Source organism: Pantherophis guttatus, chromosome 3 (assembly GCF_059756535.1).
Source record: "Pantherophis guttatus breed Tessera chromosome 3, ASM5975653v1, whole genome shotgun sequence".
Lineage (NCBI taxonomy): Eukaryota > Metazoa > Chordata > Lepidosauria > Squamata > Colubridae > Pantherophis > Pantherophis guttatus.
The window spans coordinates 162,278,502-162,305,909 of record NC_142065.1 but is presented as its reverse complement, the minus strand read 5'-3'; the positions used below and the strand labels follow the sequence as shown (position 1 = coordinate 162,305,909).

General features: G+C 37.0%; 1 protein-coding gene across 1 annotated transcript; it reads right to left on the bottom strand.

Moving 5' to 3' along the window:
* Nucleotides 1-1,533: 1,533 nt before the first annotated feature.
* On the bottom strand, nucleotides 1,534-27,408 carry AFG3L2 (AFG3 like matrix AAA peptidase subunit 2). The gene is made up of 17 exons (XM_034429426.3): nucleotides 27,092-27,408; nucleotides 25,563-25,662; nucleotides 23,736-23,804; nucleotides 20,715-20,830; nucleotides 19,521-19,673; nucleotides 18,290-18,364; nucleotides 17,185-17,309; nucleotides 15,492-15,765; nucleotides 14,727-14,864; nucleotides 11,650-11,803; nucleotides 11,202-11,309; nucleotides 10,800-10,925; nucleotides 10,224-10,334; nucleotides 9,347-9,462; nucleotides 7,400-7,600; nucleotides 4,303-4,497; nucleotides 1,534-2,529 (listed from the first exon to the last, which is right to left on the bottom strand). The coding sequence occupies exons 1-17, from the start codon at nucleotides 27,212-27,214 to the stop codon at nucleotides 2,290-2,292; spliced, it is 2,424 nt and encodes an 807-aa protein (XP_034285317.2). The 5' UTR covers nucleotides 27,215-27,408; the 3' UTR covers nucleotides 1,534-2,289.

The following is a 27,408-nucleotide window of genomic DNA, read 5'->3' as shown; positions in this document are numbered from 1 at the left end:
ATAAATGAATGCTTCAACACTGATGTTTTGGATTCTTTAAAAAAGTAACCTCCGAGGAAGTGGATGATTCTTTTGGAAGGTGAAGCCTTAAATTTCATGATACAAAGGTATATTCTGAGGCTGTAGTTCCACATGTACCCTACCTAATTCCCAGAATTCTTTCATACATTGTTACTAATTTTCCACTTTACATGTGATAGAAAGAATTAAAAACATTCCATGTTACACTAAATGTAATTTTGTTACATTGAAATGTAAATTAATTCACATGTTCTCTTTCTGGCTTCAGCAACTTTGCCTTTAGCCCCACCTACCTCTTGTAGTGCTAGCAAGCACGGCACCAGTCATTCTCTTGGGTAATCCCCATCATGTGGATGAACCAGACAGGTTGTCTGAATAGATGTCAGCACATTCCATAAGAATTCCAGTCTACTTCACCATCTGCCACATTAGATTTTCCTAAATGCTCTGTCCTATGCTGACTTGGGACATTTTGGATTAGATAGTACGACACTTAGCCAGCATCAAGTGAAACAAACCACTTTCCAGTTGAACTCCCATTCCAGGTTGCAAAGATGTATCTCCAAGTGTATGCATATGAAATAACTACTATAGGAACCTAATGATTCATAGGATGAAGGCTGGGTTCTCTCAGATCTTTCGTTAGCTATGTAGCCTTTTTGATACTTGATTCTTGTGCTAGCTCTTGTCACAATCCAGATGATGTGCCATTAGCGGTTGAATTTTTAATATCTTCTTTGAAGATCTCCAAACATGAAACTTTTTTTAGTGCCACAAAGTGGACTGAATTTTTCATGGGTCTATTTTCCACAATCTTACTATCCTTGTTTTGTTACAGGAAGTTCATAATGTACTATGAAGCTACAGATTTTGCCCCCGTGTTCTTCCTTTTGATAGTTGCTTCTAACATTTGTTGCTTTTTAGTTTGATGTTGTGGGAATACTTTTCTGTTCTTTTTTTACTGATCTAGATACTTTTGCAGCAGTAGTAGTCATGCCTTCTTTCTGCTTAATACCAGGTAATTTATGAGCAAGTTAAAGGATCTGTGTTAGCAGAGATCCCATTTTTTTTCATTGTCAGCTGTTCAGTTTGCTTTATTCTAATTACTAATCTATAACAAGAACTCCAGCTTCTTAGTCTTACATACTGTTTGCTAATTAGTGGTCCATCCATCCTTTCTTGCTTGTGCAATCTATCTCTGGTTCTGAATAGGAAGATCATTATCATGTACATGTGTGTAAGCTCATATGATTTTACTTAATATCTAGAAAACAGTACAGAACAGATTATGGTACTTGATGTTATTTTTCATGTCAATTTACTATGGTAGATGGTACATGGTGAATTCTGATTTTTCTCATCTCACAGCCACACTTTATCAGCATGTCTATGGGACCACTAGTGTCCTTCAAAAAGTTACCATGTAATTTTTCATGTCTACATTTTTGTAGTTATTAGAAATCTAACAACTGGTTTATGATCTCATTACTGGCCCAAGGATCCAAGAGAATCTGCCTGTTTGCACAGTCCAGTGTGCTGACTTTATTTGATGTTTCTAAACTGTATTTACAAAATACATTCGTATGCTCAATATTTTACAATCTTATGTAGAAAAAAATCCACACTTTATTAAAATTGCAGTAATATAATTTAGATTTTACACTTCATTGCAGCCACAGACCCATATCTCTAATGAATAAGCTCTTTAGCAGGTTCCCAATTTGGTCACTGATACCTGCAGGGTCTTTTTATTGGACAATAAGGTAAAGAAAATTTAAATTGGTTGTTGAAAACTATGTGCTTTAACAAAACATATTTAAGCAATGTGGGGTTCCAGGAAATACTCTATGATCAAACCCAACAATTTCAGGATATTAACAACTCACATTTGGTAGAGGCGATGAAAAGATACAAGAATTTTTCTGGTGTTCTGGGAAGTCTTACATTCTAGGGCAGTTTAAATATATCAGGTTACACAATTGTGATACAGATCTGAAAAGCTGCAACTCTAGAAAAGATTCAATGTAGACCCATTAGTTCTATGAACTATACTTTTTAAATCAGGAATTCTGGGAAACAAGCTTCCTGTGGATTCTGCATACTCTGTAGCGGGAAAAACCCACCTTTCCGGTTCATCAACCATGGCAGTCTTCTTCCATAAAGCAGAGGATACTTGGACACCAGATTTTTGAAGTGTTTCCCCTTTACTTTTCAGCGCGCAACATAATACTGTGTCACTTTTATGTACAACACCATCATACTGCAACACTAAAAAGGCACATGTCCTCTGATCTGCCTGGCAGTTCCCTCATCTGTCGCCTCTTCTTTCTCCTCACGTTCTTTGTTCCAGTCTTTAAGGCCTTCTGGAAGTGAGGTATCTTCATCTAAGCTGCCCGTGCCTTCAACAAATTCTTCATATGTAGATTTTTCAGCAAAAGGTCGGGGGCCAAGCATTTCAACCATATCACTCTTATCCAAAACCTCTTTCTCTAAGAGCCTTAAAGCCACCTGAAACAATAGGCATACATGCATTACAAGGAAATTCAGCCTTTAATTTTTCACTCCACAAACTTAATATAGTGCTTATGGATAAAAGAAATTCCAGATTTTTAAAACCATTAACCTCTGCTGAACATGTTCTGAGCATATTACAGTACTACTTATTACAAGGTCTTCCAGGTAAAAATATGCCAGATGAAGTCTGCATTTCTCTATCCCTGTATTTCAAGCTTTCCAAAAAAGAAATGCATAATTTTTGTTCTGTTATGACTAAAACACCATCATTTATACTAATGAGATATCCGGAAATAACATTTCTGCTGCTGTCAAAGCTTTTGGTCAGTGATTATCGCTATTATTTTTGTATAATTGTAATTTTGAACAAATAACATGATATGTTCAATAGATACGGATTTTTCTGATACACAGAGCTTAGTAAAACTCCTGTTCTTATACCGTGTTTTCCCGAAAATAAGACAGGGTCTTATTTTTTTTTGAACCCCGAAATAAGGGCTTGGCCTTATTTTCGGGGGGGGGGTCTTATTATTTTGGGGCACAATTTGGGGGTGGCAGGTGGAGAGGGGGAGAAGCGAGGGGCAGGAAGCCCTGCCATGCCCAGCGAGAGAAGAGATGGCAAAAATCACAGCTGCTTTTGCAGCTGATTGAAGCTGCAAAAGCAGCAGGAGGCCTCACATGTCTTGCGCGCCCTTCAAGAACAGTCTTACCTCAATTGGTTGCCAAGAGCTTGGCCCCGATTGAGGCTCCCTATGGTGGAGCCCGCAGCCCGGCGCTTGAGAGGGTCTTGGGGGGAAATCCCCCTACCATGCAGCTGGCTGGTTGAAAATCGGGCAGTCCTGGGAACCGCTCCCTGGCTGGACACGGAACTCCAGCAGGAAGGCATCTCCTTTGGGCTACTGAGCGCCCAAAACACACACACCGTTATTTCTTTGGGATCGCAGCAAGGACACCCGTCAGTATTGGAAGGCTGAAGGCTTCAGATGGAGCATTTTGGGGACGTGTGTCTGTGCTGTGATCCCAAGTAAAGAACGATTGGCAGGAAAAGGGGAAAGAGGCCGGCAGCTGGGGAGGTGCTCTGTAGATCTGGGCCGAGTTGCACAGCCCTTGCTGGCTCAGCTGATCAGCGGGCAGCAATTATGGGGCTGAACCTCCAGGAGGGTGACTGGAGAAGGGAAGGGCTGCCTCCTGTGCTGGCAACGCCCACCCCTTCATTAGGGCTTATTTTCAGGGGTGTATATGCGCACGGGCCTGGTGGCTCAGCAGACTGATAGCATTGTGATTAACACCAGCTGTCTGCAATTACTGTAAGTTCGAATCTCACGAGGCTCAAGGTTGACTCAGCCTTCCATCCTTTCTAAGGTAGGTAAATTGAGGACCCAGTTTGTGGGGGCAATAAGCTGACTTTGTATAAATATACAAAAGTATGAAGCCTATTGCTTAACGCATTGTAAGCCGCCCTGAGTCTCCAGAGAAGGGCAGTATATAAATCAAATTAAAAATAAATAAATAAATAAAAAATCGGGCTTGGCCTTATTTTTGGGACATGTCATATTTTCGGGGAAACACGGTACCTACACTCTTAAATAATAATACTTGGTAACTGGAATTTGAAAAGAAAAAGGAATTGGAAGAAATGATTGTCCCCATTTCTTTGATCAAGTAGAAGAAATCCTTATGTTCTCAGAAAATCAGGTTTGGACCCAAATCAGCAATGATCTTTTAACCTACATAGGTAAGAATCGTAAATAGAACAAGAATGCATACCTTTTCTACCTCAGCCTTCTTTCCAGTAAGTAGAGATAGTGTCCTTTCGTAAGCTTTGTTAATAAGTATTCGCACTTCATCATCTATCAATCTTGCAGTTTCTTCACTGTAGGGTTTTTCTAACACCATGTCTCCTTGCCGGGGAAGATCGAATGAAATTTGGCCAACTTTTTCATTCATTCCAAACTGAACAATCTGAGGATTGAACAGCAGAGTAGTTAAGCGATTTTTACAACACTTAATCAAGAATCTAATATTAGTGGGTAGTTGTTTTCGGCGATAACATCTTAACTGACAAGCTGACCAACATTAATTGTTGATATGTTAATATGAAGTTGCCTTCTGAACAAGAACAGATTAAAAGTCCCAGTGAGTACCTCTGCCAGAGAATCGCTGGCCAGGAGCCAGGTTCTGACTTGAAAATCTCTCAGGAAGAAGGATTGCCCATTTGCACTCTGGAAAAGCTACTCCTCACCAAGCCACAAGAATTGAATTTCTTGATCTGTGATCCATTGAGAATTGAGCAGCTTGGGAGCAAAGGGATTTAAAATACACCCTTAAGTGCAGAATTAATGTTCATTTAATCAGCAAAAGCCTCACTTTCTTAATCACATTACACCCTAAAAGAGACATTCCAAATGGCAGTAAAGATCAAAGACTCCCTGGATCAGGATTTAACATCAGACAATCAAGCAGAACAATATCCTAATCAAGGAACTACCAACTCAAACAAACAAGCAATAAACAACAGCTTCATTAAAGAAAAAACAACACCTCCACCAAGCTATTATAATACAAACCAAGAGCAAACCTCATCCTCTTCTATCACTGAAGATATTACCTAGTAGGGTAATAAAATGTCTGCAAGCAAACAACCAAGCTCAGAAAACACCAAGGATACCATAATACAATCCTGAGTTAATATAGTTACTTCTAGAGCGAGGCTGCCTGGATGTCATGAGGGCCAACAGTTCAGTGCCATTAGACAGTAAGTCTTGCACTTGTACGGCGCCTTCTGCCAAATGCTTCTCTCCCAAGAATTGATGGATTGGGATATGACCTTTCAAAACAGTTCTTGGCCATTTGTTGAGTTATTGCATCTCCCTGGCTTCAGAGAGGAAGAGGAAAAAAGAAACAAAGACCACCATTTGCCACTTCACAGAAAAAAACAAAACAGAAACAGGCTTCCAGGGCTGATGTTCATTATTCCCACCTTGAATTGATATATGCAGTTAGCTTCATTGGCCCATCAAGTGACTAGGGCTCCTTATTCTAATTACAGCTTCTTAGTTCTGGCACACAAAAAACATTCTATGCCTGCTACATTGTCCCAATTATTGTTCCTTTTATTCTTCTTTTCTTATCTTCAGTCTAAGGCAAAACCCTAAAGGAAAATAGCCCTTCTTTTTCTGTCAAAGGCATAGTTAGGCCTAAGGAGAAGTATCCTTCACTAGATGGAACAAAACCTAAGCCATATGTAAGTAATCCTTGACATATGGCTCTTATGGACCTTGCCCATTATGGTCATATGTCAGAAGGTTGTAAACTGAGTCAGTCCAATTTTATGACTTTTTTGCTTCATTGTTAAGCAAACACCATGGTCATAAAATGAACACCATGGTTGCCAAGCCACTCGATGGTTCATTATGGGCATGGTTTTGCTGGTTTTTAGAAAAACTATCATAAAAGACAGACACAGCATCTGTGTGGCTGCAAATGGCCAGAGATGTAGCTGTGTTGCCAAGCACACAAAATTCCATAACATGACCATGGAGGAAGTTCATCATTAGAATTTGGATCCAAGCCATAAGTCCTCTTTTTTGGGGGTCTGTTGTAACTTTAAATGGTTGCTAACCAACCAGCTTGTAAATTGAGGACTACCTGTGTAAAGTTATGAGTGTTGCATAAAATGTGGATTTTTCTTTCTATTTCACAATATTAGTACTAATGAAGATTCCCCGGCACTATATAGCAGAAGATTCAAGATCAGTTTAAATACTGCTTCACAAACAGTATATGAATTAATGAATTTACTACCATTAGATAATATGACAGACACCAATTTAAACAGTTTGAGAAATCACTAGAGAAATTCATGGATTACATCACTATCAACAGACCTGATAATTCTATTGTACCCACTAAAATTATCAGGAAGATACTTTATATATTAGTTGTTAGGGAGTTGGAGAGCTATTACTCTTACCCTTTGCTTCTATAATGCACTGTATGAACCATTTGTGATGTGGAATACCAGATTAGATAATCTTCACCTGATCCATAATGGCTTTTCTTATATTCCAAAGGAATGTGGTCTTTTAAATATGGATACGTCATTCTACTAAAATACTACTATTAAATCATTGCAATTTAATAATTAGAATGAAACTTATACATATCTATTAAAATAAAATATTTAAGCTAATTGCATCAAATTTTGTAATAGACGTATTCAGTAGAAATTAGGGATTCCATAATTATTTAGTTATGAAGCCAATCATACAGGCAGTAGAAAGGATAATGCTGAAGTAACATCACGGAAATGTATGGAACCTGCTCAAGAATGCAATACACACACCTGTGCAGCAGTTCCCATTCATTCCTGTGTTCTCAGAGAGCTGCTTCGGAAGAGGCTCTTCCAGGATTTCACCCAATACAGCCTGTAAAGGGGATGAGGCACATGCTTAATGGCTATCCAGGAAAGTTCTGTTTAGCAATAAGACAGGCCCAATCTAAGCTGCTATGAGGAGACCCGAGCATTTCAGCATAAGTCTCTAGTTTCCCTGATTGCAGTTAATGTCAGTAGTCTAAAAGCCATTTAATTGGGAGATGCTAATCAAAATTATATAGTACTTTGAACAAGGCTAGATGATAAAATTTAAATGACCAAATCTGGTTTTTAATTTTTACATGAAGAAACAGAATTTTGGGAAGAAAGCAAACTCTTTTTCAGCCTGAACTTAGCAGATTTCAGATGAATCTTTGAGAGAAACTGGTATTGTCAGAAGATATTAAGAAGAAATAGCATGTACCAGCAATATTCTTGCCAAGCAAGATTTCTACAAAGGTGGTGAAAACACCAAGTATAAATACAGACCTGAGCATATGCACTCTGAGTAACTTTCTTTAGGTCATCTTGGGCCCCTGTTGTAATTCTTTCAAAGAAGATTTGTTCTGACACACGTCCTCCCAAAGTCATACACATTCTGTCCATTAGCTGCTCTTTGGTGTACAGATACTGTTCTTTTGGCAAATACTGAGCATAGCCCAGTCCTTTACCACGAGGAATAATAGATACCTTGTGTCAGAAGAGAAATAAAAGTATTTTTATAATAAATAAACCAACAAATAAACAAGCAAGCATTAGCCTATAACAAATCCGTACTTCATATGATGGCTAGTTTAGTTAGTTTAGTTTGATTTATATACCGCCCTACTCCCGAAGGACTCAGGGCGGTGAACAGCCACAAGATAAAAACACATAAATACAACATTTAAAACAGAATAAAACTGAATTAAACAAATTGGCCGAAGACAGATTTAAAACACCCCAATAAATTAAGAACGAATTAAAACGGGAAAAAAATTAGGCCAGGCCAGCCTGATGGAATAAAAAGATCTTGAGAGCACAGCGGAAGGTGCGTAGATCCGGGATCCTCCGTATCTCCAGGGGGAGCTCATTCCAGATAGTAGGTGCCCCCACAGAGAAGGCTCTCCCCCTGGGGGCCGCCAGTCAACATTGTTTGGCCGACGGCACCCGGAGGAGCCCCTCTCTATGAGAGTGTACCGGCCGGTGGGAGGCTACCGGTGGCAGCAGGCGGTCCTGTAGATAACCAGGTCCTAAGCCATGGAGCGCTCTAAAGGTGGTAACCAAGACCTTGAAACGCACACGGAAGACCACCGGGAGCCAGTGCAGCTTGTGCAGGAGAGGTGTTACATGGGAACGCCATGTCGCTCCCATAACGACCCGCGCGGCCGCACTCTGCACCAGTTGGAGCCTCCGGGTGCTCAAGGGGAGCCCCATGTAGAGAGCGTTGCAGTAGTCCAGGCAGGAAGTGACAAGGGCATGAGTGACCGTGCGTAAGGAGTCCCGATCCAGAAAGGGACACAACTGGCGAATCAGGCGAGCCTGATGAAAAATCCTCCCGGTCACGGCCGTCAAATGCTCTTCTAAAGACAGCCGTGAATCCAGGAGGACGCCCAAGTTGCGAGCCCTCTCCGTGGGGGCCAGCGATTCGCCCCCAATAGTCAGTGATGGCACCAACTGACTATATGAGGACATCGGAAACCACAGCCACTTGGTCTTGGATGGGTTGAGCCTGAGCCTGTTTCTCCCCATCCAGATCCGCACGGCCTCCAGGCACTGGGACATCACTTCAAGGGCATCGTTGGGGTGGTCCGGGTGGAGATGTACAGCTGAGTATCGTCAGCGTACTGACGGTACTTCACCCCGAAACCACGGATGATCTCGCCCAGCGGCTTTACATAAATGTTGAACAGAAGGGTCGATAGGACCAACCCTTGTGGCACCCCACATATGAGGCGCCTCGGGGTCGACCTCTGCCCCCCTGCCAACACAGACTGCAACCGGTCGGAGAGAAAGGAGGAGAACCACTGCAACACAGTGCCCGCCCACTCCTAACTCTTCCAACCGGTGCAGCATGATACCATAGTCGATGGTATCAAAAGCCGCTGAGAGATCTATCTCTGCAAAGACATTTTTACATAAGAAATAATGTAAGACATGACTTTTGAATTCAAAGATGGTTAAAGTTGATTTAATAACCTTCCATTCTATATGAAATAGACAGAGGATTAATTAGAGGTCCTTGGTGCTCTCTGAGCTTGCTTGTTTTCTTGCAGGCATTTCATTACCCAAACTAGGTAACATCATCAGTGATAGATGATTAATTCAAGGAATCCTGGTTTGAAAGCCTGCACTGCAAGGTGGGATGCCAGGGAGATATATATAAGGCTCACCTATAATTTATCTCAACTGAGAAGCAATCCTTCAAAAGAACCTCTGTGGCAGATGTGAACATACCTTCAGAAGTGGATCAGCGTGTTCCAGAAACCATCCAGCAACTGCATGGCCAGCTTCATGATATGCAACTGTTTTTTTTTCTTCTGGTTGCAATACTTGTGTTTTCTTTTCCAGGCCTTTGATTGGTTAAATAAATAAATAAATCAATAAATCAGTGCATCAATTTCTGTGGAGCATATTTCTCAGCTGCTGTGCCAATGAGTGGCTAACAAGAAAACATGAAACTAGTGGATATTTTTTTTTTGTTCTCCCTCTGCATGAGTGAGGAATTACCACAAGAGAGGAAGAAGAAAAAATATTTTAAGGCAGAAACCACATTGGCTCCTACATACTATTTTCAAGTCAGAAGCAAATATCATTGTTGCTTCATAACAGGGGTGCCAAAAATACAGTGTGTCAGCAAAAGCAAAGTTTTGTGGCCACCAAAGCCCTGAGTGGGGTTAAATAAATAAGACTGGGCTTTTTTGCAGTTTAAGGGTTTACAGATGAATGGGCAAAACAGGGGCCTTAAACCTTACGAATTCTTAAGGCACCTGTCTCATCTGTTTAAAACTCCAGCTCCCCTGCCCCTGGGTTGTAACTTTCATTGGGGGCATCTAACGAAAAAGGGGATCTTACTGCATTAGAGGAGCAAAATGCCATTTGACAATCAAAATTTTGACTGTCATGATTTTGTCATTCCTTCTAAATTTTTAATTCCCTCTTCCATCCCTGTAAATTATTCTACGGACACTGCACAGATGTTCATGGCATCCGTATGTTGCATAAAGCCTAGCACTGTCCATATATTAATGAAAGTATTTGCCAAACAAGCAACATTAGAACATGAATAAAAGAACCAACTGATAACAGCACAGATAATGTATGAGCTCCTCACCTCCTATCACTCTTTCAATCGCTTGCTCAAAATGCTTTTGATTGATGGAATTTGCAAGATGTCTTGCGGCAATTAAGGCAGCTTCATTGCATACATTAGCTATATCTGCACCTAAAGGAAAGAAGGGATAAGAGACACATAACTCCAGGGTATTTTTTTATCATTTACCATAAGGATATTTTGAAATTTTGTATCTCAATGGCTAATGTTCCACCAAAATAAATGCTACACCTGGAAAAATCAAACTCCAAATAAATTTTGAGTCAATTAAAGATTATTTCTTCAGAATCAGGGCAAATAGCTAATATGCTGAGAAAAAAATCCATTCTGTATACCTAAATAATTGGAACCTAAATTAAAAGAAAAATTATTTGCCAAGCTCCAGAAATGTATGTTTGGTATGCTCGAGGCTGACTTTATTTTGTTATTCACTTTTTTCCTTTGAGGTTCACTATGCCATCTTCAAAATAATCTTGGCATGTAACATCAGGAAGACTAAAAGCAAAGTCTTCAAATTCAGTAAATTTGTTATGCAGTGTATTAAGAACGCATTAGTAATTACATAGGATTACCTACCTGAAAATCCAGGGGTTAGTGATGCAAGTTTCCGTGCTAAATTATCTTTATTCAAGTTAATATCCAACTTAAGAGGTCTAAGGTGAACTTTGAAAATAGATGCTCTTCCCTTTATATCCGGTGGCCCTTGGAAAGTTTAAAAAATACTTTTAAAATGCATTTTTTACAAATATTTCAAACTTGTGTATACTTTTTATAAAAACCAATAGTCATCTCTAATTACTCCATTTCTCTCGCCTTCCACGTACAAAGAGTATCCAATTTGAGAATATTTTAGATAATAAGCAATTTCACATATTATGTTTGCTAAGATGCTCCAGGAAAAATAAGAATTTCATTTCATTTCCTCTCTGCGTAATATTGTTTAATATTTTTACAAGGCCAATATAGGGAACAGCTTACCAATGAAGATCTGTCTATCAAAACGACCTGGCCTCAGAAGTGCAGGATCCAGGATATCTGGCCTGTTGGTGCCTGCCAAGACGACGACGTTTGTTGCGGTGTTAAAACCTGTGAATTTTTAGTAGTTACTGATTATTGCAAATATATTATTTTCCAAAATAGACCAATAAATTATGTTTTGACTCTTGATTATTCAGAAAAGCCTAATGAGGCAAAAATGCATTTAAGCTATATTAAACCGAAATTGTGGGAACTGTGCTACAACAAACATTGCTGAAAATTTGTTCCTTATTCCATAGTTCTTTACTGCATTTGTTTTCCAACTCTCAAAGTAAGTTACAGGGAAGCAATAGAATTTATTTCCATTTTATCTCTTTAAGAAAGTAGTTTTATGTTAATACCTAAATAGTAAGATGTACCAGAATTACTACAAAATTTAAATAGTTACCATCCATTTCTACTAGGAGTTGATTGAGTGTATTTTCTTGTTCACTTTGCCCTCCAAAGTTACTCCTTCCTCTCTTTCTTCCCACTGCATCTATTTCATCAATGAAGAGAATGCAAGGTGCATTTTTACGAGCCAGAACAAATAAATCACGAACCTTTGCAAGAGAATAGAAAGTATTTTCAATGATTTAGTTCCACCCCTTGTTTTTTATTCAACAGAAAGTTACAGCAAAGTCATGAAGTCAGGAATATTGTATTGTAGCCAAAAAGCTAGATATAAAATGCATTTTGTGCAAATTATAAGATGTTTTAAAATGCATCAAACATACATTTTATGTTTAAACATAAAATTAAACATAAAAGTATTTTGTTGTTTGAGAGCCAAATATATAGAAGAGCTGGATCTAAAACGAATAAAGGTTGATCCAAATTCCATCTGCTAGAGCCGGATCATTTCAATTATAAGTATGCCCTGTTTATCCAGATAATATGAAAGGCTATATATCAGTGCTTATAAACAAAGAAACTTCAGCAAACATAGTAAGTACTATGTTTCCATCTTAGAAATACCAAAACAATCCATGCTCTGTTGCTAGACAATGCAATAAAATGTTACTTTAATCAGAACTGAAGGGGAAAAATACTGCCTAGATCTCTTCAAAAAATTAGTACTAAATTGCTTCTCCCACATTTCTTATTGATTATGCAATTCTACATTCATGATTCAGTTAGTACATTTCCAACATTGATAACCAAATAGATGAATCAACACTATCCTATATTCAGCTTATTTCACAAGAAATAGAATGTACGTACAGTATACTACTCCATTATTTAAGAAAACTATGAAAGAAGAATACATACTGTATTCAGATAGTATATCCACAACCTTACTCACTTTTATTACAGACAACTAATTGCCTATAATCTCTCCATACAGGTAAATATAATATATTTCATTGGCTATAAATAAAGAATCCAGTATAGCATATTTTGAAGTGAGATTTCAAAATGTGTACGTTAATGAAACAAAGGATTCAAAGTACAACAGTATTCACATGACTGTTAATAAGAATTTAAAGAATAATAAATTGACATACAGTGAAAAAAACTAACAGTAAAAAGGACTACAGGTAGTCCTCAACTTATGACCGCAATTGAGCCCAACATTTCTGTTGTTAAATGAGACATTTGTTAAGTGAGTTTTGCCCCATTTTATGACCTTTCTTGCCATAATTGTTAAGTGAATCACTGTTGTTGAAAGTTAGTAACTCAGTTGTTAAGTGAATTGGCTTCCCCATTGACTTTTCTTGTCAGAAGGTTGCAAAAGGACACAGCAACAGTCATAAATATGAACCAGTTGCCAAGCATCTAAGTTTGATCATATGATCTTGGAAAGTTGTAACTATGAAAAATGGTCATAAGTCACATTTTCAGTGCCATTATAACTTTGAACGGTCACTAAACGAACTGTTTTAAGTCAAGGACTACCTGTACTAATGCAAGAATGAAGCAGGAACGGAAGAAAAATTTGATATACAGGTAGTCCTTATTTTGCAACCACAATTTGGACTGACAACTTGGTTAAGAGAAGCAGTTGCCAAGTGAAACTACAACTGTGCTTACAATCTTCAGCTTTTCTATGCTTTTCAAATCTGTGAAGGTTGGAAATGTGAGGATTGGCCATGAAGTTACTCTTTCATCACTGTCATAAATGAGAAGAGTCACTAAATAGGGCAGTCATTAGCCATAGAATATGAAAATGTTACACTGTGTTATGTGAAAAACTCTTAACAGATATGCTCTTATTTATTTAATTTTATTTTTACATCTGACTCATTAGAAATAAAATAATAAGTAAAAAAAGGTAATAATATCTAATAAGGATATGCAAACTTGTGCATAAACTTTTTTAGTGGCATTTCAAGTCTGTTTCGTTCTGAATATGGATTGAAACATTCAGGCAGAAGGCGGTGGTGGGGAGAGATAGGGGAAAAATATCAAGGATACTGTTGTTTTTGTCTGATATGCAATATTGAGACCATGGGCAGAAGATGCTGGGAAGATGCATAGAGACAGATGGGATATATAGTGCTAGGAGCTGCTGAAGGAAGATGAGAAGAGAGCGGTCCCATGTCCTACTTACTTCACAGAATCATTCTACATTTTGTTTCAGCCAAATCACAGAACAAATGTCTGTGGGGTTTTTTTTTGTTTCACACAGAACCCTAGAATCTAAATTATTTTATTCATAATTCTGTCCATATGCTGTTTTAAAAAATGCAACAAAATAGTCATGTTTATCCTACCTAAGGTTGCTGCAATACCGCATTATTAGCAGATAAAAGAACAATTGTATGCATGAAATATTGATAAATTGGAGATGTCAATGAATCACTGAAATTTCAAGACCTAATTAGTTAATACAAATTATACACCAAAAAAAATTGTTCAAGGAACCAGCAAATAATATTTTTCTTTAAAAAAAATCTTCATTGCATAGGGAATAAATTTAGAGAGTATTTTTTTGGAAAAACCTGATTACTACCACACAGATTTTTATAATTCATCTCTGAACAGTATTATTAAAGCAAATGCTGCAGCTACCAATTTGGAGGAGTCAAGGTTTTGCTTACAAAATGTAATCTGAAATTGTTGACTCTGCTAGAATCTTAGAGGATAATTTTGTGATAGATCGTAACAGGATTTCTCTCTGGTAATCCCTACACACTGGAATATAACCTGTGTCTCCTAAATTTCATAAGGTTCCTATAGTAGTCCTCATTTAACCATTATCATATTGTTATATCAACAAGCTTGTTATAATTACTAATTAAAAGACCTAATATGATCTAATTAAAAGAAACAGACAGAAAACTGCACATCCAAAATAAGATTTCTTATAAACTGAGAGGGGTATCATTGAATGGGCTCAATTAAAAACTTTGGCACTTATAATTTGAAAAAAAACTGTAATCTGGATAATAAATAAAGTACAGAGTATTATTAGGCTTTCAATGTTAACTATATCATTTTAATCAATGACACTGCAATAAAAGAGCAAAGTCATGGACTTACTCTAGCAGGACCCACACCAACAAACATCTCTAAGAATTCAGACCCATTGACTGTAATAAAAGGAACATTGGCTTCCCCAGCTGTTGCTTTTGCTAGTAGAGTTTTTCCAGTGCCTGGGGGTCCAGTCAGAATAGCACCCTATGAAAAGATAGGGATTAAAAGTTAAGCATGATTAAACACACAGACACACACAGACACAGACACAGACACACAGAGACACACACAGAGAGAATCATCATCATTCATTTTTATCATAGTACTAGCAAAATTCAGCAAAGGGTTTCAATCAGGAAGAAATGTGAAATATTTAAGAAGATCAATCCAAATTATAAGATCTTATGTCAATATAGGGCACCTACTTCCTACTGTTGAGATGAAGCTAACATATATTGGCTTGCAAGGCAGTCTTTAGATTATAGCTCCCAACATGCACAGAGCAGTGTGAACATGTTTATTATTTTTAAAAAACTTGCAACCACCATTTGTTGAGGTTAATTTATATATAAAAGGTTTCTTTTTGTTTTGTTTTATCTAAAAGGAAGTAATAGGATTGAGTTAATTCAGCAACATCAACAGTGAGTTCTTTTCAATCCATAAATTAATAAACACATTTTTCTTATTCATGCAGATAATTAAAATAAACTAACATAAATAGAATGTAGGAAGATAATAAACCGTGACTAAGTTTGAAATTGCTATTCCATACCAAAGAAATTTGTAGATATTTCTAGCTCTAAGTCAATGAACTCTCCTGAGAATTAGTACCTTTGGGATCTTTGCTCCAAGATCTTGATACTGCTTTGGGTTTTTCAGAAAGTTAACAAACTCCATTATCTCTAATTTAGCCTCCTCACAGCCAGCTACATCTTTGAACTTTACATCTATTTCATCTTTTAGGACTTTAGCAGTTGTTTCACCAACACTGAAGAGTCCACCCATTCCCCGGCCTCCTCGGCCTAATCCAGCAGCTCCTCTTCTTATTGAATATAGCAAAAAGCCAATTATAAGGACTGTTGGCAACATATTCAGCAGAAATGAACTAAAAAAAAGATAAAAAATGAAAATTGGCATGAAGCATGGCCTAGCCAAAATATTCAAGCAACTTGTCAAACTCAATGCATGGAAAGTACATTGCAATGCGTATATTTATTATGTTAGGAATCTTCTAAACTTAATAGAAAGGCTAATATTTCCATCAGCAGAATATCTTCTTTAAAATGTTTAGAAACACACCATCTATGTCCTAAGGAGAATACTGGATTTATTTTTCAGACTTTTAGCACTCCTTCAAGTTATTGCAAACAGGTCTAAGTGTAAGAACTGCCACCTCGCATTCTGCTATCGCTTGGTCCCAGTCTGCCATGAACTCCAGGAGACTGGATGGGGAGGGGGAGTACCCAGGGTAAAGAAGAGTTCACTGCATCAGCTAAAGATGTGACTTCAAGGTCAGATGGCTAAGAACGGACCGCAGCTGCATTTCAACACTTGGAGCAGCCGTTCTGAAAACATCTTTTTGGAATTTGATTGGACATTTGGGGGTCAGCATGGGATGATCCTAAGGGACAGGATTTTAGATGGGGATTTTGACGGGTGAATTTCAATTCTGGTTTAATGTCAGACCTGCCTCAACTTGAACCTTTAAGTAAGAATGATCCTTGACTCCATTCGCTGAGAAAGCTGGTTTACTAAAGGTCAAGTGAAACACAGTAGAGCAAAGCCAGAACTGAAATGTGCGTGCCAAAATACCCAACATCCTGTCCCTTAGAATCCTCCCCATGCTGGCCCCCAAATATCCAATCAAATTCAAATTGTTTTCCATATGATTGTTCCAAGTGTGGGTTGGAATGCAGCTGCAGTAAGTTCTCAGTCGCCTGACCTTGAAGTCGCATCTCTAGCTGATACAGTGAACTCTTCGTTATCCCTGGGTACTCCCCGCTCCCATCCAATCTCCCCAAAGTTCATGGTAGACTGGCACCAAGTGATAGCAGAGCGTGAGGTGGCAGTTCTAACACTAAGGTTAATTCTACTGAGATAAGTGCAAACATAACTAAAAAGAACTTTGGATCCCAACCATTATTTAAAATTATGAAAAATGGAATTCAGATTAAAAACAAGGAAGCAATGGTTTACTTCATACGTTACACATTGAAATAGCTTAAAAAATCATTTCCCAAAATACTGAAAAAACTTAGCAGCAACTGCTCAAAAACCGGTATTTGAAGGTCATCTTTGCTTTTAGCTCCGAGAAACCAACAAAGGCTTTAATGATTTAAATTATTCAAAATCTTATAAAAGCAGCTGCCCTTGCAAAAGTGAATCTTTATTTATAATTTTTTTCAAAAATTTCAGCCTTAGTCTCAATAACCCTTTAGAAGAGTTGTTTAATACTGCCTTCTACTGATTTTTAAAGGTAAATTATAATGCAAAAATTAAAATATCTATAATTTAAAATGCTTACCCATCACTTTCTGCAGTATATAGTACTGGCAATTTGTTCTCTCCTTCTATGCCCATCTCCTGTTGGGCAGTTTCCAAGTTCCGCTCAAATGTATCCACACTCCCAATATTAAACCAAAGAAATTGCTGTAAATAGACCAAAATGGTAGCAATTTAGTTTTACTTCTTAAAGTAATTTTAGACAAATAATAACACTTAATTTCAAAGAAAAGGATTCCATTATGCATTAAGTGAATCAGAAAAAATATTTGATTGAATTGCTATTCAGCTTTTCATTCAGCTCAAATTGCCACATATAGTACTTTGTTCTATTTTTCCCCACAACAGTAACATGTTTAGTGTATATGTAACAAAGTTAGAGAATTCTGGATTCAAATACACACACTGATTTCAGAGGATTTTAAAGATTATTATACAGTTGAGACCAACAGATTTTCTTTTGGGGTTGATGAACAAGCAGTTGGGGAAAAAAATCATGGAAATAATTTGTTTTGTGCATAACTAAATTGAGACTACAGTATGCACAAAAATGAAAAGATTCGGCATTAACCCAATGGAGAAATGATTGATGAAGGTGATGGAACTTGCTGAGATGCATATATTGACTTCTTTGATGAGAGAAAAGAATTATTTAAAAAAATAAAAATTATACATACATACATATATACCATGTTTTCCCGAAAATAAGACCCTGTCTTATATTTTTTTGAACCCTGAAATAAGCGCTTGGCCTTATTGCCATGTGCTCAAAAGCCTGATTGGGCTTATTATCAGGGAATGTCTTATTTTGGGGGAAAACAGGGTATATATCAAAAAAGAGAGGAAAAAATGACCTTATGATTTATGGTTTTGATGATTAGAAACATATTATGACTTGAGATGATTAACAGTTTAAAATTAAAAACATAAATTTCTTAAAGTGCAGCAAAAAACCTCCAACATTTCTGCTCCACAAGCCATAGTTTTTGTCAACTGTATATGAAGATATAGACCTTTGCCATAATGCTACATAATGGGGGAGTCAGATGTTATTTAATTTATAGGAATGCATACAAATATAAATGTTGCACCCTTGATGTTTGCAGATTACTATAAATTCAATTTACCCCATTAACAGGAGATTTCCCTGGAATAAAGACGACTCTAACAAAGCGTTTGTTCACTACTTCTAGTTTGTCCACCTATCAAAAAGAAAAGAAACATATTATTATCAGTATTCCTTGTTCATGTAATACTGTATTTCTATTTGTATAAAGGCAGCAAAGTATTAGTACTAGATTTATTAACTTCTCCAAATTGTTCTCCTTGCTAATTAAATTAGAGGGTTTAAATCTGAATCTGTGCTACAATCATATAAAAAAGACAAGCTAATGACCCACTCCCTGATATGATATAATCTCCAGGATATGCAATCTTTATATTCTATTTTTTCCCTCTGGAAATTCAAATCAATTTACATGGGCACATTTTTGTATTAATACAATAATAACAATAATAGAGTAGCTTGGATTGAGAGAGTGGACCCAGATCAATCAATAGGTTTCCATGGCTGAATCAAATTGGATCCCTCCAGTTCTAGTTTTAAGACTTTAACTACTATTCTACTTCAGTTTAAGGATCAATAAAACTGTTCCTTGTGTCAACTTTAGAATACTGTGAATACTATCTTCTGAAACACATGTATCTAGTTATTATACTAATTACAATCTTAAGTATCTGAACTCTGGCACACATTTATTAATATACAAGTAAACAATGAGAACACCCATAATATTTAGAAGCTAAAGTACTTTCTAGAAACTAAAGCACCTCATTAAGAAACTCACATATAAATATTAGTGTATTTGAGTCTTGTAACATGGAGAACCATCATACAGTGATTCTGGTTTCTACTGAATACAGGAAACTGCCTTATGCTAGCCAATCCATCACTCCATCAAGAACAGACAACCTATAAAGTTACAGATTTTGTGAACTTCAATTTTCAACAGATTCATGATAAATAGTAAGGAATGTCTAAATATTTTATCGTTCATTTATGTCAGGTGAGTTACAGTTGTCCTCTTTTATGACTGGCATCAGTTCTAGGATTTTAGATAAGAGTCATTTTGTATCAGGGGGCATAAAGATTGAGTCTTATGCATGGAAAATACTAGATCTGGTTACTATTCTTGATATTATATAGCTATTTTATTTACTTATAAAATGTTAACCCAAACCAGACTAAATGTTCTACAATTTTCTAGGCTAATCTGTGTTGAGGTAAGCTTAATCACATTGATTATAAATTATATAGCAATGCTATCTTTCATAAGATTACTTCCTATGGCTACTTACAACTCCTTTGGAAAGATAATTGTTGACAAAGTCTTTCCATGTGATTTCTCTTCCAGAATTCCTGAACATAACGTAATAGACTACCAGAGACCAGAAAAGAGAAGTTGAGATGAAATAATATCGGAACTCTTTATCATCCCAGGGAAAATCACCCTAAAAAGAAAGAAAAGGCATTACTACCTCCAGAAGACAATTATGTATGAAAAGATAACAAATTCTTATTTTATACTAACAAGCATGTAGCTTTTTAAATATACTACCAATTACAATATCTTTCAGTTTTATATTCTAAAAATATTTGAGTTCTGTACATTACCTGAAAATTAATTAAACGACAGGCACTATAAATTATAAATACAAGCAAAGATTATAGTTGAGATAAATACAGATGCTTACCACAAACACTGAGTTTAGGTTAGAGACTTATAAATTTAAAACACAGAGTGGCATAATTTGTATTGCCTTCTACACTAATAAAGAATTTGATTTAATAACATTTTCTTAAATTAACAACATTCCAAACGGACTATCATATGTTAATGTATTTATTTACTAAGTCTCCATTCCACAAGGACTTTGAGCTTATATTCCCTTCTCTCCAGATATTAGATAGCAGCTTTACACATTGCCTGTTTGGGCCAGGGTTAAGAAATAAAACAGGTATCAGTGGACTCTGTGCTAAAGAATCATCTCTTCCAGTAACTTCATACAAACATGTATAAAAGGGATACAAGTGACGAGTCCTGCACACTTCATAACAGAGCAGCCCCAGGCTACTTTTCCTATCTCCACTACTACTGACTGGAACGTCTTCTTCAGAAACCATTGTAAAACAGTGCCTGTTGCTCTTAATCCTTGGGGGGGGGTGGTAAGGGGGGGGAAATGGCCATTAGGCGAGTCCCACTACTGTATCCCAGTCCCACCACAGATCTTCCATATAGGCAGCCAATAAAGTTTCAGTACCATATTTAGTCTGAATCCCAACTGAAAAGTATAGTGAATGTTAGTCCACCATATTCTCAACAACTTTCCTAAAAAAGGAGATTAGATTATTGTTATTGTTGTTGGATTGAGTATTCTTCAGGAGGGGATGTATCATCATTTCCTTCAGATAGAGCCATTGTCTCTCTCAAGGATCTATTATCTACACCTCCAACCCAACTTTCTGCTATCTCTTGGAAAAAGAATTGGAACCTTTTGTAATCTTGACCACCAGTTAGAATCTTCTTTCTTGCCACCTTTTTTGCCTCCACCACTACCTCCTCCACTGCCAGATTTGGAAGATTGCTGGGACTCAGCCTCCTTTGCATCTATAATAAACATACATATGTTTCAATGTAAATTATAAAAGATTTATTAAAATTGTCAATCTGACATTCTCAGATATGGACAGTTCTGTATACACAATATTTATACAACATTAATCACTATAATAGTCGAACTAGAGCTTCAAGTAATTATACTACCATCAAAATTATATTTTGCACATCTAACCTAGAACTGTTGGGTATCAAGAAAGCATACAAATTTGATTAAGAACACTGTTACATCCAACATCTAATATTAACTGTTGTTGTCCTCTATTTCCCACCTAATTGAATACAGATATCATCATACAGGATAGTGCTATTGCAATACATGATGAGAAAGCTCCAGTCATTTTGGTGTGCCAATAATCTCAAAGCCAGACGGTCCACAACCTGAGGTCTCTGAAAACCTAGAACGTAATCTTGGAGTCTTTCAAAAGTTATCAAATGCCAAGTTTTAATGTAAGAAGGGGGGAATAATTAACTACACCATTATAGAACAATTATACTATTTTAATTAGATTTAAACATTAACAAAATTTTATTTGGGACCTATTTGACATTTTTTTTGCAGAATGGTACTTCATTGAAAGAATTAGTGTAGTTGCTATAGAGAAAAGTATCTCTGGCAAGCATTGCCTTCCTTGTGTCAGGAGTCACATGGCTTCTTTCCCATAAACTACATAAAACTGCGAACATCTGATTCTGGAGTTTTTGCAATTTTACAAAGTTTGCGTCTACCCAGTCACTTCAAGATAATAACCTAAGAAAAATACTAATATTCAAATTATGTGATTATGCTACTACCATTAGAACATATAAATACTGAGGGAGACTGCTTTGTAACCAATTTACAAATAACAGATTTCAGGAAGATATCAAGAAATAAATTGGTATGACTGGAATGTTTCAAAGACTGCTTGCAATTTTCCAGTACAGTATTGGATTTCAATAAGACAAGAAGCAATGGGTGGAAGCTTATCATACATTTCCAGATATATTTATTAAAATATCTGTACTAATGTTATGGCCCGCAAAATAGAAGGCTGAAAATTCAGTTTCATCTCCCAGGTGCTCTCTGGATCCTAAAGGAACTAAGGAAAGTTTAGCCTAACAAAGAGAAGGTTTAAGAATGACATGATAGTTGTCTTCCTATATTTGAAAGACTGTTACTGTGAAAAGATGGTTAGTTTATTCTCCAAAATAGCTGAAGGCAAGGCAAGAAGCAATGGGTGGAAGCTTATCAGAGGGAGATCCAACCTGGAACTAAGAAGAAATTTCCTCACAGTGAAAACAATTAGAATAGAACAGCTTGCCTACTGGAATTTTGGGTGCTCCCTCACTGGAGGTTTTCAAGAAAGGAATGGACAACCATTTCTCCATGATGGAATAAGGACTCCTGCCTTGGGCAGTGGGTTGGACTACATGACCCCCAAGGTCCCTTCCAACCTTATGAGTCTATGATTCCCTGCATCCTGCTCCTACTTCTTGCTCTGAAGTAGCAGCTTAGGCATTCCTGCTGCAACCACTATCCTTCAGTTGTTCTATGGGCATTTTAACTGCAACTTTCACATTAGCTAAGAAAGAAAAAATCATGAAAGGGAATAGAAAGAAATTTAAAAATCATCGTAGCAGAGTCTCCAATGAATATAGTTTGAACTATCAATGAAGGCTAAACACCTAATTTTGTAACTTATGCAAAGATAAAGATTTCCTGGCATCATACAGGAAACAGATATAAAAAATTAGCACAAACGTCTAGCTACCTATTATCTATTTCTTTGCAAACAACTGATGGGGAAGGCGAAAATGTTTTTTGATGGATCTCTGTCCAGAAATTAGAGAGAGATAGATAAAATGATTCTGAAGGAGATCTCTCATTCATGACAATATGACTGTTTGCAGACTAGGTTTCCAACTATATTATTTGCTGTGATTGCCCAGCTAATTCTGTTTCAGCTACTCCACCAGTAATGTCTTCAGGGATGAAAAGCTCAAAATTAGCAAGATGGCAGGTGGACTGTTACAATACAGGCTTCACTTCTTTAAGTAGCATATAATGCTGGCGGATGTACAAAAGAAGTGGATCTTCCACCAATGTTTTTCTTCTACACTCTTGCTGATTTTGACACCTTCGCCTATGAGAACTATTGCCCTCCATGTTACCCCTTTTCTTTGCCCTCTTATTTATGACCACAATTGAGCCCAAAATTTCCATTGCTGAGCAACACAGTAGTTAAGTGAATTTTGCCCCCTATTTCAACCTTTTTTAAGTGAATCACAGCAGCTGTTAAGTTAGCAACATGATTGTTAACTGAATCTGGCTTCCTGATTGACTTTGCTTGTCAGAAGATTGCAAAAGGTGATCACATGACCCTGGGACACTGCAACCGTCATAAATATGTGTCAGTTGCTAAGCATCTGAATTTTGATCACAGGACCATGGGGATGCTGCAATGGTTGTAAGTGTAAAAAACGGTCATAAGCCACTTTTTTCAGTGCTGTTGTAACTTTGAGCGGTCACTAAACAAATGATTGTAAATCAAGGACTAACTGTAATATACACAACTATTAACAAATAATCAGCTCTTTGCTTTCGAGCAGCACCTTATAACAAATCTGACAATGAACTAGCAATTTAATATGATGAAGTCAAATCTGAAATGTGTGTAAACACAATAGATTTTTTTTTAAGCTAAAAGTTATTCACAGAAAGTAAAATAACACAAGTGAAGAATAGCAAAATTATCTTTAGAGGGAGACATTTGAACCAGTTTAAGCACTGAATTATACAATAAACATGCGTACTAGTGCAAGTGATCATTTGAATTGATGAGTACTAAAATGGAAGTAACCAAGTTAATATTCATTCTACATACAGGCCTCTAATGTAAGAGGGTCTTGGTACCTTTGGGTTCCTCACTGGGATCTTTCTCATCATTAGGTTTCTTTCCCCCAGGAAAATATTTTTCAAATCCTATTAAAATAAAGCAGTGGAAATAAAAATCACCTTAACATTGATGCCCAAGACAGTAAAGTTTCATTATATAAATTATCAGGTGGCTTCCGGGTGCAATTCAAGGTGCTGGTTATCACCTTTAAAGCCCTTCAGGGCAAATAGCATCACTAGTGGAAGGACCATTTACCACAACCTGCTTCTGCCCGTTGGGTGTAATCAAGAAGGATGGGTGTACTCTATAGATTCTGTCTATCTAACAGGGTCACTTTACAGATCCAGTAGGCACATCAATCTGATTGCAGCAGCTGTTTTCTGAAATGATACCTCTCAAAGATTTGTGTGACTCCCACCCTCATGATAGTCCAGAAACTGGTGGTGGGGGGGAGGAGAAGGGGAGAAGAAACTCCAGTTGTTCTCCCAGGCTATGGAATAGGGTGGTAGAGGAGCGCCTTTTAATTTAGATTAATATTTTCTGGATTAAGACGGTATTTCCTTTTTTTAAAAAACATTTTTTCTTTTTATCTGTAAACTACCCAGTCAGCTAGCCTTGTCTGGGATTGATTAAATAAACAAATAAAATAAAAATCCCATTAATAAAAAAAGTGAGACATAATTGTAACTTAGTTCTTCCATATATTTGTATTCCTAGATCCTTAATTCCATCAGGTGACTAATTCAGTTAAGCTACAGTTATTAAGCAAAGGAACTATACTTATTCAGGCTCACAAACACATTCCTTTTAATACCAAAAGAAGAGAAAAAATATTATCCTGGTGGATTCCAGTATAAAGAAGCAATGGACAAGATGACTTCTGATTTGTGTTTTAGAATGATTTTTGACATTCGAAATTTGTATATATGTGCACATTTCTTATAAAAACAAAGCCACATTTAAGAGTACTGTATTTGATTCAGTTGGCATAAAGAAAAGGGACATCAAAAATCAAATATTTACCTATATTATTTATAGGAATGTTTTAAAACCTTTATAAATAATAATAATATAGTAGACATTTTGGCATCAAGCTAAAAATGTTACATTTCTTTTTATATCATAAAGACAACTCAATGTACTTTCTTTAGTTCCTTTTATCAATATTAAATTGGCCATTAATTGTTCAATTTCAGAAAATATGTCCATTTGTAGATATCTCCTTTGAATGTTTTTAATTTTAAATTAAAAGAAAAAAGTATTTTGATTTGAAAGTATCTGGAACTAGAGAAAGTTTTCAAAAATTATGAAAATACATGCATAATTCTATTAATATCATTGAATTTTAAGATGCTGAAACTCAAATTATAGAATAGTTGAAGCATGCATATTATGAGTTTAAATCTCATTGCACATTATTAGCTTCCAGTAAGAATTATCGATATTATAGGATTTCAGGAAGATGTAGCTGCTGTATATCTTTTTAAGATGGTATAAGGAATTTTCCATATGGAAATGAAAATTTCATTGAATGCAACTGATTACATTTTAAACTTTGCTACTTTTTAATAAAATACACATTTTGCAGAAAATGACAATATATGAAACAATCATATTCTGAACAATCTTTTGAAATTAGTGAGAGTTAGATTCGTTTTATCTCAGTGGATTTATTTAAAGTGACTGAATTTGAGTATTTTAAAAGCGTAATACAATCTGCAAATCACAGTTTCATATCTCTCTCTCACCATTCAGAATAAGTCTTGTTACCTGTATACATACTTTTACATAAAGGAGATAACAGTATAAGCTATATGGCATCACTATTATATAACAATAATTACCTTTCGGAGGTTGGGAAAAGAGTTTTTGGTAAGCAGCAATTACATTTACAAGGACACTGCTTCTGTTTGTGGGAACCTGAGAGGTCACTTTATCATGAAGCTGAAAAAAATGAGAATGATCATTGTAAGAATCAAAATCTTTTCAATTTTAGGCACATTTAAAAGTAACTTAAGATGCTTACAATAAGGAATCCTGGTAAATTGCATCCAATATTCTCTTAGATTGTAATTTACATAAACCTATCCAGAATTATATCTCACCGATGTCACACTTCCACTATATTGTACATTCCCTAATTTCTTCTGAATTCCTATGAGAGCCGCAGGAAAGCAGTACTTGGAAATGGCTTTTAACATCCAACAATATCACACACGTACAGAAAGCACATTTGGAATTTCTTAAAAGTCATATAAGAGTCTCATATCTAACAATATAGTGATCACCAAAAATGATCAGAAAGTCAATGAATGTGAGTAGGAGATGAGGCACAGATAAACCCTTTTAGCTCTTCCTTGATATCTATATGAGGCATGGAATACAGGTAGTTTTCACAATTAGAAATAAAATTGTCTGATAAAATAGAATGCTGTACCAAATGTATATGGAGATTCTTAGTCATCCAGGTCATGGTTGTCTCAAAGATACTTTTTCAAAAAGCAACTGGGCTACGTTTTTTTTCCCCTTGAACAAAAAATATAGTCCAATTGCGTTTTGGAAAAGCATCCTTGAGACAGATTGCCGTACTGTAAAGTTCTGGCAACAAATGTAACAGAAGTCTTATTTTTCTGTTCAACGATTTGTAAGGTTCATATGTTGTGCTAAGCTGGGATTGACTGAGTAACAGAACATGAAGGACTGGGTTATGCAAGCAACAAACGGAACATCTTATGATTTAGCGTGGTAAGTGGTCCAGCTGTCCACTATACATTTTTGTGCTGGTTTTGAAAATCTGCACAAAAGAATCTGCACTTCTTTTCTACAGCTTATAACTGAACAAAACATCTTTAAGTTAATCTCTTTCCCAAGTAATATTTTTTTTCTACAATTACTTACCAGATAACTAAAGCATAATTAATATCTGTTAAAAAAAATCATGCGAAATAAAATTCTTGCTTCCTTGTGGAAATCAGGCACTTAGCCAAGCATTTTACCAGAATCCCAGCACATGATATTATTAGAGAGCAGGGGATTCTGTTGCACTGTCATGCCTTTTAAACTTTCTGACGATGTCGAAGTTCACTCTTAAATCTGCGACAGAGGACGCCCCGTTTTAAAAAGATTATAGGATATTCATTAGGATTAAGGTTGCCCTAAAGTGAGCGATCCTGACTGATCTGAACGGGCAGATCTGTTGCCGCGAGCAAAAACGCCAGCGACGCAAATTTGCTTCGTCCCGGCCGCTGGCTCAGTCGACTCGGGTGATTAGGGGCTCAAAGCAGCGCTTATGGGGGGTGGGGGGGGGCAGCAGTGGAGACATAGGAAAGAAGACACCCGTCTGCCCTTGCCCTGCTTATCGTATGTGACTCACCTGTCTCAAGGAGCGGGAGGGGACGGCTCGACCTCGGGACCAAAACTGCAGCTGAGCTCCGGGGACCACGGTAGGGGTGCGCCGGCAACAACAGCGCGACAGCCAGAGGCAGCGATGAGCCATGGCCCCCCAAACAGGCCTAAAGGCCCCGCAAACACAACTCTCTCACGCCTCCTGAAGAGGCTGGACCACGCTCCTGGCGCTCCGACTGCGTCATCACGTCGACGTCCTCCTCCTCCTCCTCCGCCTCCTCCTTTTTCCCATGCGCGCGCAGAGCCGTCTCCACGCCTGTCGTTTGCGTGCGAGCGTTCCGTTTC